The 14,777-nt window shown below is 34.5% G+C and overlaps 1 protein-coding gene across 1 annotated transcript in view; it reads left to right on the forward strand.

Annotated features, from left to right (window-relative positions):
• Positions 1-14,648, forward strand: part of CERKL (ceramide kinase like) — a 105,057-nt gene extending 90,409 nt beyond the window's left edge. The window contains exons 6-13 of the mRNA XM_033111966.1: positions 3,371-3,445; positions 4,233-4,410; positions 4,490-4,549; positions 5,181-5,206; positions 5,300-5,408; positions 7,423-7,519; positions 12,971-13,149; positions 14,035-14,648. Of these exons, the coding sequence (XP_032967857.1) occupies positions 3,371-3,445; positions 4,233-4,410; positions 4,490-4,549; positions 5,181-5,206; positions 5,300-5,408; positions 7,423-7,519; positions 12,971-13,149; positions 14,035-14,116 (806 nt within the window). The 3' untranslated portion in view covers positions 14,117-14,648. The remainder of the gene's footprint in view (positions 1-3,370; positions 3,446-4,232; positions 4,411-4,489; positions 4,550-5,180; positions 5,207-5,299; positions 5,409-7,422; positions 7,520-12,970; positions 13,150-14,034) is intronic.
• Positions 14,649-14,777: the final 129 nt, after the last annotated feature.

A 14,777-nucleotide genomic window follows, 5' to 3' on the forward strand; every position in this document is an offset into this window, starting at 1 on the left:
CCAAGCTGAACACAGAAGACAATCTGCCTTTGAAGCCATTTGCCTCCTGGAGAGAGAGACCCAGAGGGAGAGTGTTTAGTGAATTACTACACTGAGCCAACAGACTAAGCTGCTGAATTATGGTCAGACTCAAATGGATCAGATGTGGAGAAGCCTATATTTGAACTGCTGGTTATTAGCAATGGTGTTTGTTGCTATGGGAACTGGTGCTAAGGAACTATACAGAGAAATTTTGATTAAAGGGTGTGTGTGTGTGTGTGTGTGTGTGTGTGTGTGTGTGTGTGTGTGTGTGTGTGGTGGGGTGGGAGGATAGAGGAAAAAGCCTGAGAGGACATAAAAATAAAAAAAGCAATCCAGTTGTTGTAAAACAAGACTCAATCCATATACTGATGGCTGCAAACCATATATTCCTATAGAGTTTGCATAAATAAAGTCATGCTTTCCAATTAATTTGAGGAAAATAAAATGTTGCCAAGGGACTGTTAATTTCTATATTTCAGGCAAAGAACCAAAGTGTAGGTATAGTTTTCATGAGAATTTTAGATATGCTTGACTAGGAAGTCATTACATCACGTTTATCTGTTGAGATGTGGGAGACATTAACGGCCTTATGAATATTCATGGGGTCTGGTTAATTAAGTTAATTGTTCTGCAGAAGTGCTTGCACTTCCAAGGACAATTTTTTTTTCTTTTTTTCTTTTTGCCTCCGTAGTTTCTGCCTGGTACTTCTGCCTGGTACAGCTTTATATGAATTGCTACTTCTGTCCTTACTCTGTATTTTGCACATTTTAACAGGTCTGGGGAGGTAGTGGTGAGAAAGTTGCTGGTAAAATTAAGAAAAATAACTTTTCTGGCTAGTTAAAATGTTTACCTAGAGGTAGAACATTTATAGCTTGTGTGAGGATGCTAAAATTACATAGTTGTTATTTATGTGAGCAGCGTGTTCTGTTGGCAGGTAAACATCTTTTCAGATGGATCATATTTGTTTCAGGAAGCTGTACTCTATCTTTTAGAGTATACAAACAAAAATATAGACCAATCTATAGTTTTATAATGTTAAAACTTACATGTTTTCATTTATAATTTACATCCACTTTCCTCATGAATTTTTAAGTCCGGGTATTAAAAAAAACATTCTTAAGGACTAAAGTACAGGTTAATCAGAGTGGAAGATGACTGATTTTCTGACTTCTGGTCATACCTATCAACACTGCCAAGTTCAAGGGAATTAAGAAAAAGTTGCAAAGCCTGAGAACTATAAAAATTAAAAAAAGTGATCTCTAGCACTCTAAAAGCATTTGTGCTTGGGCATGCTTGGCATACTTCAAACTCACAGGGAATAAACAGTCTACATTTTCTTGAGTCATGATATGTGTCATTCTCTATTGCACATGACAATACATTATGCTTTTTAATAGCTTTTCTAGAGGAATGCTTTTATGGCTACTCCTAATTAACCATGGAAGAAATATGGTTCATGGAATACTGGAATCCATTGATAATCCTAAATGTCTCACTCTAATTATCTGGCCTCCTCCAAAACCTTTACCATAAATCTGACTGGGAAGCAAAATATATTGATCTGTTTCCTCTCCCCCCGCTCCACCCTGACCCATTCCAGATTCATTAGCAATTAGATGTCCATGGGCAGTCTGTACAGGGTCAAAGGATTATTAAAAAGGCCTAGATATTTGACTCCTGGGTAAAGATCCACTGAGTAACAGGTTTCTGGACTACTTGTTCTCAAATCCTGGGACACATACAAATCACCTTGAGAACTGCTAAAACATGGACACCTGGGCCTTACTTCCAGACATTCTGATTCCATGGATTGTGGGTAGAACCCAGAAATTTGCCTTTTGAACAAGCTCCCAGGTAATGCTGATGTTGCTGATCCCTGGACCATGCATTCTAGAAGAGTACCTGTAAAAGTTATGGTGCCTACACGTAACCTGAGGACCTTATAAAATGCAGATTCTTGACTCAGCAGGTCTGGAGTGGGGCTTGATAGTCAACATCTTAATAAGCACCCAGGTATTGTCACTGCTGCAGGACTGTGAGCCATATTCTGAGGAACAAGTGTCAGAGCCATGACTTGTCATTTGGTAAATCAATTGGAACCAGTGTACCAGTTGGTTAAGGTGGATTTTTCTTTGCATTGGTATTACTAGAGATCTGGAAATCATTAACGTTTAGATATATACGTCGCTAATGATGATGATGATTTTCATGACAGTCTTGGTTGATGATGTCTGACTTGCCTCGGCTTCTCCAGGTGAGCATACCAAGCTCGCATCAGTTCAGAATGACACAAATTGAGGAGATTAACATTTTGCCACACAGGAATATTCCTGATTAACAAACCCAGGGGACTAGCCTTTGCCTTGAGAGCTCGAGTACACAGCACATCCTTGGTTTCACAGCCCTCAGCTGTTACTGCATTTCTTTTTCATATTCTTTAATTCAAGAAAAATTGTAGCTTCTTAATTTTAAATGCTATTTACCTCCTGGGAATAGCAGAGGTCAGCTAATATTTTCCCCTTTGGAAGCAGGCCTTTACCGCAAGATCTCAGAGACAAAAATGAGTTCTTTTCTTCTGTAGATGGGAAAAATTTATGTGGCTGTTAAATTATTTTAATGATTAGAAAAATCAGAAATCTATAGTATCCCAATACAGGTTTTCATACATGGCAAAAACCATAGAATTAAATATTTTCTTTATCGAGGATACTATTTATCAGACAATAGAGAGGAATACCCATTTGGATGAGGGCCTATCTCTTAATTAAGAGTCATTAAATGTCTTTTGTACTTTGTAGTGATTTTGTATTTATTCTCACTTATTTGGATTTTATTATTAATGCATGTATTTATCTCTGCCTTCCAGAGACACCCTTCTGCTGTTGCTGCTTGTTTGCTATAGAAGTTGGAAGCCCATTTCTTAAAGTTGGATGGAGTAGACTTTGCTATAGCTAGTATTTTTTTGGTAGAAAATAGAAATTCATGATGGAAAAAGCTGTGAACAAGGAGATACTATAAATTATTTAAAATTTTTTTAAAGTTGTTTAAAGATTAAACAATTCAGTAACCATTTTATGTACATCTAAGCTGCGAATGAAAAGTTATAAATGTCCTTTAATTTTTCATCTGAACATTACATACTGACACCTGTATAAAGTAGAGCAAATGGTTAATTTAAAACATATACTGCTGGGGGTGGCCTGTTAGCTCATTTGGTTAGAGAGTGGTGCTAATAACACCAAGGTTGCCGGTTCGATCTCCACGTGGGCTACTGTGAGCTGTGCCCTCTTTAAAAAAAACACAAACATGTACTACATTGACTGTACGTATTTTACAATTGATTTGGCAGGCTCTACCAATGTACTAGCACATTCTCTTCATGGAATCCCTCACGTGGTAACTGCAACTTTGCACATTATACTGGGTAAGAATTCTTTCAAAGAAGTTCCGTGTTATAAGGAAGTTTTTATATTTATGTAAGGCTATTTTATTTCTGTCAGACTTGCCTGAGGAAAGACAGATTCTTTGTCTCTCAAAGCAGAGAAATGTTTGACTAAAACCCAAAAGTCGGGCAATGCTTAGCTATTTGGACTGCTAATCTTTGCAGAACACAGGTGCTATAAAGAGCAGTAAATGAAGTTTTGCTATAATCTTGATAGAAAAAAATATTGTAATGTTTAAGATCACAATTTTATAACCAGATTAAGAAAATCCATGCATACTATTTAAGTATATCAGATACTGTTGTTTGATTGTACCATGATTCTAGGGATAGGATTATCTTATTAAAAGAGAAAAAAAGCACAAGATAACATTTTTTCAGCCAGTGTACATCCACTAGATCTTTTATTATCCCTATTGATGGAAAGCGTATAAACTCAGATAAATGAAATGCAAAACTGTTAAATCTGAGTTTACTTTGCACATGTACTTCCACTTCACTTCCTTAACCATGCTTTCTATGAAGCAGCAGTAAGCTGCAAAATTTACTGCTTTGTGCTTTTCCCCCTAGTACCTGAAAAACTTACAAATGGCTATTTGAGTCGTTATAGGTAAAGAGAGAGGAAGGCAAAGCAAGGATATTCATTATGATATAAAGTAGCTTGAGATCTTCTTCTAAAAGTCAATAAGTATGCTCTTTTCTGTTTGCCATTTCGACAACTGGCCTGCCTGCACTCACTGATTGACTAACCTTCAATGTAATATTCAAGGGCATCTACAGCCAGTCGATGTCTGCACCTTCAGCGCCACTGGCAAGCTCCTTCGCTTTGGCTTCTCAGCCATGTTTGGCTTTGGTGGAAGAACTTTGGCTCTGGCAGAAAAACATCGATGGATGTCCCCTAACCAACGGAGGGATTTTGCTGTAATTAAGGCACTGGCACAACTTAAGTAAGTCTTTTTATTCTTAAACCAAAAATTGCATATCCCCAGTCGGCGACTCTTAATAACAAATTTCATTGTATTTTAGGCCAGAGGACTGTGAAATATCATTTTTACCATTTAACAGTTCTCAAGATTTACAACAAAGGTAGGTGAAAAGCTCAAAGTAATATGTACATCAGTATCTTTCTTTAAAGCATAAAAGAGTTTGATATAAACAATTTATTGGGATGGGATCTTTGGTTATTTTTCTAACATACTAATGAAGAATATAGAATCATGGGGTCTTACAGATTCTATTAGGCCATGTAGTTTGGTTTCTGTCTTCAGAAATAACCTTTAATTCCATCCATCCATCCATCCAACAGCTGTTTTATTGTGTGCCTGCTATATGCAGGCACTTTGGATACAGCAAGAAGCCAAAAAAAGCAAACAAAACCCTTAGTTTCTGCCCTCGTGAGAGTGACAGTCTAGTGTAGAATACAAATATTAATCAAAGTCACACAAAGGAAGTACTTTGGTCTTAAAAAAAAAATGAAAAGCAGGTCTTAAAAAAAAAAGAAAAGCAGTTTTAGTATCAAAATGATGATACTAACTTTAAATGAATGAATACAACATAATGTAGTAAAGGATTGTTCACATATTTTTACTTACTGTCTAATTTAAGCAAATAGTTAACATATGTAATGTTGGATTCTATAATTTCCTCAAACTTAATGGATGATGTTTTCATGTGATTTTTTTTTTCTTGTTTATTTATTTTGTTTTCTTCATTTTAGGAGGGCACGGGGATCTCCCAAATCTGGTGAGTCTAAAAGTACCTCCTTGAGAACTGAGCCAGGTTCTATTGACATTTTGCTCTGGTGGGAAAGTAACTGATCGCTTCCATTACCTTTAGACTGCAGTGATCGGTGGCAAATGATCCAGGGTCAATTCCTGAATGTCAGCATTATGGCAATTCCTTGCCTGTGTTCAGTGGCACCTAGAGGTTTGGCACCTAATACCAGGTTAGTAGCATTTTTATTGAATCATTGATACTTGTCTGTGAACCAAAATTTTCTTACAAAATACTCTCCCTAACTCTTGGCTAGCTAGAATATTATGAAGAGGTTTTTCTATTCTTGACTATAAAATAGAGATTTTAAGGGATTTAAGGGATCAGAGTAGGTTCACAGCTGTTAAACTGGAAAAATTATCAGACAATCACTCTGATTTTTTAATATCACTGAGGCTAAAATAATATTTCTTGGGTTTTAGTGACATGATTTTATTATGTTATTTTATGTCTACTTTGCTTACTTTATTTATGTTTATTTACCAGTTGAGAACATTGTATTTAATTCTGGTATTTCTTATGACTGTCTCTACTTTCCAATTTTAGTACAGACATAAATATTCTTAGCATGAAAAGCATGCATGTGTGTATATTTGATACCTTGAATCAAAGGAAACATTTCAGTTATACTTAGTGTGAGTAGTGGTGCATATGAATCTACTGCCCACATTTTCTGTAAAATATCATAAGGTATTTTATATACTGTTTTATGGAATAAAGTATATTCCATTTCTTGCATATTGTTTTCAAGTGCATGTCCATTATTGGTCTGAAAATATTTCTCTCCTATTCTGTAGAGCATAGAAAGGAAGGACCATGAATTTTGTGTACTATAGTCAAATCTAGATTTTCCCTGGAGGTGGAATAAAAAAATGACTTATGTACTTTGGCAATTTATAACATTATTTTAATGATTAGTTTCAACTTCCCTGCAAAATATTTAACTAGAATGATTAACATCTAGCAAAAGGGATTGATCTTAAGTTTTTTTCCTTGGCAATTGACATGAAGGTAATAAACAGGGAAAGGTAATAAACAGGGAAATATCTGAAGTTAGAGAAGATAAAGATAGTTATATTTATGCCAGGCACATATGGTGTGTTCTAGTTAATAGTAAGTATTGAAAAGTTGAATATAAAATGCTTTTCATGTTTATGAATAAAAATTAAGCAATTGAGAAAAATAAAGGATGCACAAAACACTACTCTGAACATTTTGGTGCTGTTTATTTTCAGTTGGGAAGAGATGGCATGACAGGTCAAAGGAGCGTGGGACCCTGAGAATTAAGAGCTCTGGTTCCAGTCATTATTTTTCTCTGTGTGCCTTTGAACAAATCACTTAAACTTGGGGACTTCTTTTCCTGCTACATAAACTGAGTAAATGATAAATAATCTTCAAGGTCCCTTACAACTCTAACCTGAACTTCTGTAAGATTTAAAGAGCTCTTTTTAAAAATGTCGTTGATGTTATTTTTGGAATTAACTTTATATTTGCACTGAAATTGAGCTAGAAGTCATATGCATGTATTTCAGCAAACTGCCTTGTAAAGCTTGATACGTTTGTGAGTGGCTTTTTGGGCACTAAACTGCACAGTAAATTTTCAGTCTCTATATTGAACAGTTATGCAAGATTAAAATGCTTGGTCATTTAACCTAACATGTGTGGCAGCAGTTGTTCGTTTCATGTCATCCATCCAAGGGCCACTTTGATTTAGTGTCCTGTGTCACTTAGACCTGACTATAAATAAATATTTAAATCCACTTGAGATTTTAGAATGTGTTGAACTATTTGTTATACGGCTTATTAACTATTAACTATATTAACTATTTTACAACACATCTTTTTAAAAAAACATGTGGTTTCACATTTAGAATCTTTAAGTAAATGCATTGGATTTTAAATTATGTCGCTATATGGATAAGATGTATGATGGATCATTTTATAAAAAGCCCTTAACAGAAGAGCTTGCTGAGAAGGAAGCCAATTGTTTAGTAAAACCAATTTGAAAGGCTATGTCATTTAAAAATAAAACAACAAGATATGATTTAAAAATTTTAAATAAATGTAATATGATTTATCTATCTTGCCTAAAACTTCTAGTAAGCATATTTGTTAGAAGGATTGATACAGAATCATTTCTGATGTAATCTCTTAACTTAATGTCACATACAAATATTTAATTTCAGATTAAATAATGGAAGTATGGCTCTTATAATTGCACGAAACACTTCTCGACCAGAATTTATAAAACACTTGAAAAGATATGCCAGTGTTAAAAATCAGGTATAGTAAATTATTTTCATTACTTATGTGCAAAGCTATTAATCATGGGCAGAAATATGCTACAAGAGTTGACATCAAGTCCTGCCTCATAAAAAGCCTTTATTTTCTTCTGAATACATTAATATTTATTTTTTTCAATCTGTGCTTCCTCCAAATTTTCAAAAGCATCCACCAATACTAATATAGATTGGCCTTTTGTGAGCTATGGGTTGGTGGTTATATACATTTATGTTGTTTGTTTGTGAAATAGAAAATTTAGAGTTATAGTGACATATTAAATAAATTAAGGACAAAATTACATACTCGGGCTGTTCTTCAATGAAAAAGTAGTGAAATCTGAGATTTTTAGCCTTCTTAGTTTAATGGTAGCAGATTTTCTCTAAAGTTAGCAGCTTTAGAATTACCTGCTATTTATTTACAGACCTGTCTACCTTCAATGATTAAAATAGAGTCACAGATAAATATTTAAAAATATATCACTTATATGCAGATATTATTTTTTATTCAAAACTGAAATGTGTGGTGATGTTTGTAGATATAGGAAGACAGACAGACAAATATACGTAGATGATCGCTCGATAGAAAAAATATTTTCACTGAAGGGATTTGTTTTAAAGAGAAGCAGTAACTATGTATCACAAGCCAAATTCTTTTGGCAGATAAGTTGACTCAATTATTAGGAAACTTATCCTGTAAATAAGTGAATTTCTGAAATTGTGAGTCTTGAAGTATGTAGGCATGGTTGTGAAACCCTAAACTCTCACACCTTCTTAAAAGTATAAAATTGTGCCTGGATGTTGTTGGGAGAGAGCACGTGGGAGGAGGAGGAGAGTGAATCCAGGCAATGACCAGCAGCTGACTCTTGCTTACATATATAGCCATCACATGGCTCCCAGTTTTGCGTCTTTATAATTTTAAACTTTCTTCAGCAGCCTTCGTGAAGTTTCAGTTCTCTTCTGACTACACTATTTGAGCAATGTATATTGAGCAACCAACTGAAATATTTAGGAAATTATACCATAAAAATTAGATATAGTCCCACTCTACTTAAATATAAATCTCTAATGAGACAAAGTAGACAAAAGCAAATATAAAGTAGGTTGTGAACCCAAGTAATAACTTTAGGTATGCATATTTTGAGAAAGACTGTGATTTATTGATATTTTTAAAGGTATTGTATGATTGTATGCCTTTTCAGATGTTACTAAACTTCTAAAGATTAAAACCAACTTAATTATTTTTGTTAATCCAAAACATGTTCAATAATTTTTTTTTTTTTTTTTAGTCAGAGAAATAGAAACAGGTAAACAATATAAAAAGCACCCAAAATTCCATCGTTATCTGGTATAAATTTTTTCTAATTGTTTTCTATTAAATAAGTAAGAACTTAAATTAATATTAACCTTAATGTACGTACCCTGATAAGCTCTATATTTATTTTAGGGAGGCATCTCCCTCCCTGAAGTTATTTATAAACATTTTCTTTTGGAATTGTCTAAGGGGCAAATTCCCAAGACAAATTTTTGTAGACATCCTTTTTTTCAATATGAATTTAAAAGTATCAGATGCTTACTGTACAATGAAGACAAAGACATAGTGAATGTAATTCTTTATCTTTAGGAAAATAATTTTTTTTAAAAATGAGATCATGTTATGCAAGATATAATCTGTTTTTCCTATGTACTCTACCAGTCACGTCTTGCTTTTGATGCAAGAAACCATTGCATCTGTGCGTGTGTGTGTGTGGTGTGGCCCCGTAGGCTTAACTTTGATTGACTCAACTCTTTCCAAAAATTAAAGTCCATGCTACTGCTCTGTAATTTTTTGTAAAGAAATTCTAAAATGTTTTGCATAATGGTGTATATTAAGAATAATTAGATTGATTCCCATGGTGACTACTTTCAAGGAGAGTTAATTTGATATATTATTTGTTAAAAAATTATAGATACATATGTGTGTGTGTGTGTGTGTGTGTGTGTGTGTGGTCACTTTCATTCATGGTGACATTTTCAAAACTAAATTCATATAAATTATGTAATATTATAAAGATCAGGTAAATGTCAGATTATAAATCTATTGTTGAAACAGTAGTTCTGGTGTCCAGGAAGGAAAATGCGGCACTTCAGCCTAAGGAGAGCAGTAATCTAGGTCTCTGAACCATCTTTATCAGGTTGAACTGAATGTTCATATATATTAACAACTTTAGGACGTATTGAAAACTATAATTTGTGGCGTGACTCATCTTGCCTTCTCCATCTTTGTGTAAAATAGATAGAAAGTAAAAATTACCCTTCAAGTCCTCTCAACTCCATCCTATATCTGGCCTCCATTTTCACTGTCCATACATTTCTACATTCACTTTGACCATTATTTTTGGTATGGAGTTTAAAACCCTTAAATGTGTTTCCCCATGGATTTGTTTGCAGCCCTCTTGTCTTCTCTTGACACCTTCTCCTGGGTAATCTCTTGGCCCCCTTTTGTTTGAACTACTATGAGTGTTACACACTTCCAAGAGTCTACCTTCTCTTCTGACTTGCAGGACCACTATGTCTTCCTGTGTGCTGAGATAGTTGTACACCTCACAGGCATCTCAAGTCCAGCATGTCCACAGCTGACCTTACCATCGTTTTCCCTTGACATGCTTCTTCCCTGTTTCCCTACACAGGTCAATGGCACCACTCTACTCATCCTGGAGTTACTCTGGATTCTTCTCTCTTCCTCATTCCTCACAGCCTGTCCACCAAGCAGTTCTATTGGTTCTCCTCTTAAATGTTTCTGAAATTTCTCCCTCACCTTAATTCAAATCTAGTTCCTTCTCACTTATAATAGCTTTCTTTTGGTCTTCCTTTTCTCTGGTCTTATCCTCTATACTTCCTTCTAAAGAGATTTTTTTCTAAAACATCCATCTGATTTCTCAGTTCTTCAATGTCTTTCTCATTGTCATCAAGATAATATCTAATTTCCATGGCATGTATTACATGGCCCTTTGCATTCTGGCCCTTGCCTGTTGCAGCCTCACCTCTTGCCCTCCTCTATCAGATTTCCTGTGTTTTTGTCATTGTATTAGTTCTCTAGAGCTGCAGTAATAAATATTACAGACTGGGTAGCTTAAACACAGAAATCTAGTTTTTCACAATTCTGAGTTCTAGAAGTCCAGGAAGGTGTATAAGGTGTGGTTTCCCCTGAGGCTTCTCTTCTTGGCTTGTTGATGGCTGCCTTCTGGCTGTGTCCTCCTATGGTATTTCCTCTGTGTGTGCACATCCCTGTATCTCTGTGAGCCTCAGGTTCCTCCTCTTATACGGACATCAGTCATATTGATTTAGGGCCTACCCTAAAGACCTCATTTTAACTTAATCACCTCTTTAAAGACTATCTGCAAATATAGTTAGATACTGAGGTACTGGGGACATTTCAATTTTAATTTTTAGGGAGGGACACAATTCAGCCTACAACATTCTATGTCTATTTTAAAAAATTAAGAACAAGCATTTATATATTCTGCAAAATATGTGCCAAAATAGCAGTATTGCAATCAATATCACAAGATGCTAAATTTTTGTAGTTGCTTGACTATCACATAATTCGGGACTTTTTACAGCTGTTGTTTCTGCTCTCCAGAACTTCTTCCCTTCTCTTCTGGGCTACCTCTTCTGTGTTCTTTAAGATTCAGTTCAAATGGGAAGCTCACCTGATATCCTGAGCCTCTTTGCCTCTTCTCAGTTATTTCATTTAACTCTGTGTATACACCATCATGGCACTTAACATGTATCACAGTTGTAACTGTTTACTTCTCTTCCTCATCCCCCAAATATATCCTCACACATTATATTAAGCTCTTGACTCCCTAAAGTATCATCTAACAATATCTATGGCTTCATAGGTAATAAATTTGCATGGATGGATGGAGTTTCATTTTGTGAAGTAAACACATGAAAACTGATGATTTAAGATTTAAGATAATAGACTTAGTGGTGGTGGCCATCAATTGTTGACATTCCTTGGCATTCTTTCTGTGTGTGTCTGTTGTCACATGGCTCTCCTCTCTTATAAGGACACCAGTCATATTGGATTAGGGCCCACCTGAATGACCTCATCCTAACTTGATTACATCTGCAAAGACCCTATTTCCAAAGGTGACATTCATAGGTCCTAGGAGTTAGGACTTCTAGATGTCTTTATGGGGGACACAATTTAACTCATAATAGCCAGGTATCAATGACTCATTTAAAACTCATTAGTTTTACAATGGATGATTATGTATACAAGTGAATAACTATGTAGAAGTTTTTACAAGTACACAATATGGAAGATGTCTCCAAGGCTTTAAACCTAAGCTGGTAAGTCTAATGTAGACACTGTTAAACATTTTCACGGAGAGCTGCTCAGGGCCCTCTAATCAGAACAGCTAATTCCACCATATAACCCTAGTATAATCCACTGTGTAACCCAGTGTATTATACAGTGTAAACTGTAAAATCTGCTGGACCTTGTTTTCTACATATATAAAATAAGGAGGTTAGGGAAAATATTAGTTTTCTGTCACCTTTTAAAATTCTGTGCTTCATTGAGGTTTATATGTGGAAGGGGAAAAACATGTTGATAATACAAAGGGTGCAAAAAAAATGTATACACATTTTAAGAAAGGAAAAACCTGTATTAAAATTGTAAAATTCAATATATACCGATAACAAAAAATGAATACAAGTCATGTGTATACATCTTTTTTGGCACCCCCAGTATATTAGGAATAAATCTAATGTCATTTATCTGAAAACTGAAATACGAGTAAATAGTTGCTGTGCATTACCACTAAAAAGTTATTTGGCTGTCTTAGTTATTTCAGAAAGTGTATAATATTTTTCCACTGTAGTTTCCTCATGCAAACAAGAAACATTGAAATCTGAAGGTTACTTTGCACCATTCTAGAGTAGTCAGTAAGCAAACGCAATTATCTTGTAACTTGTGTCCATCTTTAAAGTGGGGATGAGGCGGGCGAACACCAATGAAAATCACATTTGGTTGACTTTTTTTACCTTCATAAATTTAGACCTAGGTTCCTCCTAATTAAATTCCAAGTGTGAAACTTAAACATTAGAGTTTGCTTTACATCAGTAAACTAACCAAGTTACTAACCAAGTCAGTGGATTATAGAAATCTGCTATATCAATAGACCAGCATTAAAGATTGTCTTTAATTGGAAATCCAACAGTATCGTTATTGTGTATAATTTCATAGACATTTAGTATTTGTCATAAAAGGAGTTTCCTAGCTCTAAATGAGCTAGGAAAGCTTCAGAAAAGGAGTTCCTTGTTTCAGAGAAATTGGGGATCCCTGGTTATAATTAAAGTTTCAAAGCTATAAAAACATCAGCATGCATATTGATACTTAAGAGAGCACAGTGAACTTAGGGATAAAGGACAAACCATGATTATTTGTATTTGTTTCATTTAGTTCAATTTTCCATTTGTTGAGACCTATACTGTTGAAGAAGTAAAAGTTTACCCAAGGAATAAAACCGGTGGACGCCATCCAAAGGAAGAGGATCAACTGCATGAAACTGCTTCAGAAGAGAGTTTCCCTTGGAATGTAGATGGTGATTTAATGGAAGCTGCATCAGAGGTCCATGTTAAGTAAGTCTATTTCACTGCCTGATATGTCCACCAGTTGACATAAAACTAATAGTATAATGGAAGCCGCCTTCTTGTAACTATCAAATGCCGGCATTTGATATATATATATATATATATATGTGTGTATATATATATATATATATATATATACACACACATATATATATACACACACACATATATATATACACACACCAAATATACATATATGTTATATATACATATATGTTAGTAAATCAGGGAAGGATAAAAAGACATAGAGTTTTAATAAAGTATGACTTTACATTATCATCAATTGTTATGGAGAGTCAAAGCATTTTCTTTGGTTATGAGTCTGTACACTGGCATTCTGAATTACAGATAATGCATGTCTTCAGTTTCCATTTTGATTTTTTTTAAAATTGATCAAAATCTTAAATCTTATAAAGCTATCTGAGTAACAGATTGTTACAATTTAATCCCTGAGTCTTTTAAAATTTCCTTTCCCCATAATTAATACTGTAACACTTGGTGTTTAGCAGTTCACTTTTATCAAGTCTTTCCAGAGCATTCAACTTACTTTACATGGGAACAATTTTACATATTATTTAAGTAACAAGAGCAACTGGTATAAACAGGTTTAGAAACATGCAAAATCATCCTCGGTAAACTTGATGACTCAGTGGGCAGAAGTGTGCAGGGACACCTTGGATGGCCCACTAGATGTAAGCTTTCTGTGGGCACAACTGGCTGGGTTTTACAGAAGCAGTGGAGAGCATTAGTCAATCGTGGAAGTCAGTTAAGGCTGTATAGTAATTTCTGGTGTTGATTTATCAGACCCCCACACCCTCTAACAGAATGATAGGTTGATGAAATAATCAATTATACCTATTTTATTATTTACAGATTGCACCCAAGACTTATCAGTCTTTATGGAGGAAGCTTGGAAGAAATGAATGATTCCAAAGTAACATGTAATTGTTTATAACAAATGAAAAAACTAGAATATTAATATGAAGGAATATGGTCATGCTTTGGTCACAGATGTGGCCACAGATATCCCAGCAGGAAAAATAGTCTTATTTTTTTAAAGAAAAAATGACTCTTTAAAAAAAAGAAATGACTATTTTGGGTGGTGTTGGAAATTAGCTTCTAAGGCTTTAAAAAAACCAAGATATAAAATATACCAAAAATGTGTAAATTCTGGTTTTTGGAAAGTATTTATTGGAACTGAAAGCAAACGTTTCATATACTTAAACATCATGATATGTTCTGTCTTTAACCTAGATAATTCCAAAGTGAAATAATTTGGATTCTTTCATGTTTCAGGATTCGAGCCCATCAATTTTGATGTTAAGTCTCCTAGGCCTGGTACAAACAGACCACAAAGTTCACAGAAGAATGATTGTCCTAATATGGTACCTAATCCAGTGAAGTTAAATTTCAAAATTCTATAATTTCAAAATTATACAGCTAGTTAATGATATAACCAGAAATAGAACTATTTTTTTTCACAATCTCTCTATACCTAGACCACTTGCCCACCTCCTCTTTCAAAAAGTTGTTATGGTACCAGTTTTGTGAATATCCTCTGAAAGTTGAAAATTCAGTTGATTTTCTTAAAGTAGTAGGGTTTTAAAATTCATGAT

This window comes from Rhinolophus ferrumequinum, chromosome 8 (genome assembly GCF_004115265.2).
Source record: "Rhinolophus ferrumequinum isolate MPI-CBG mRhiFer1 chromosome 8, mRhiFer1_v1.p, whole genome shotgun sequence".
Lineage (NCBI taxonomy): Eukaryota > Metazoa > Chordata > Mammalia > Chiroptera > Rhinolophidae > Rhinolophus > Rhinolophus ferrumequinum.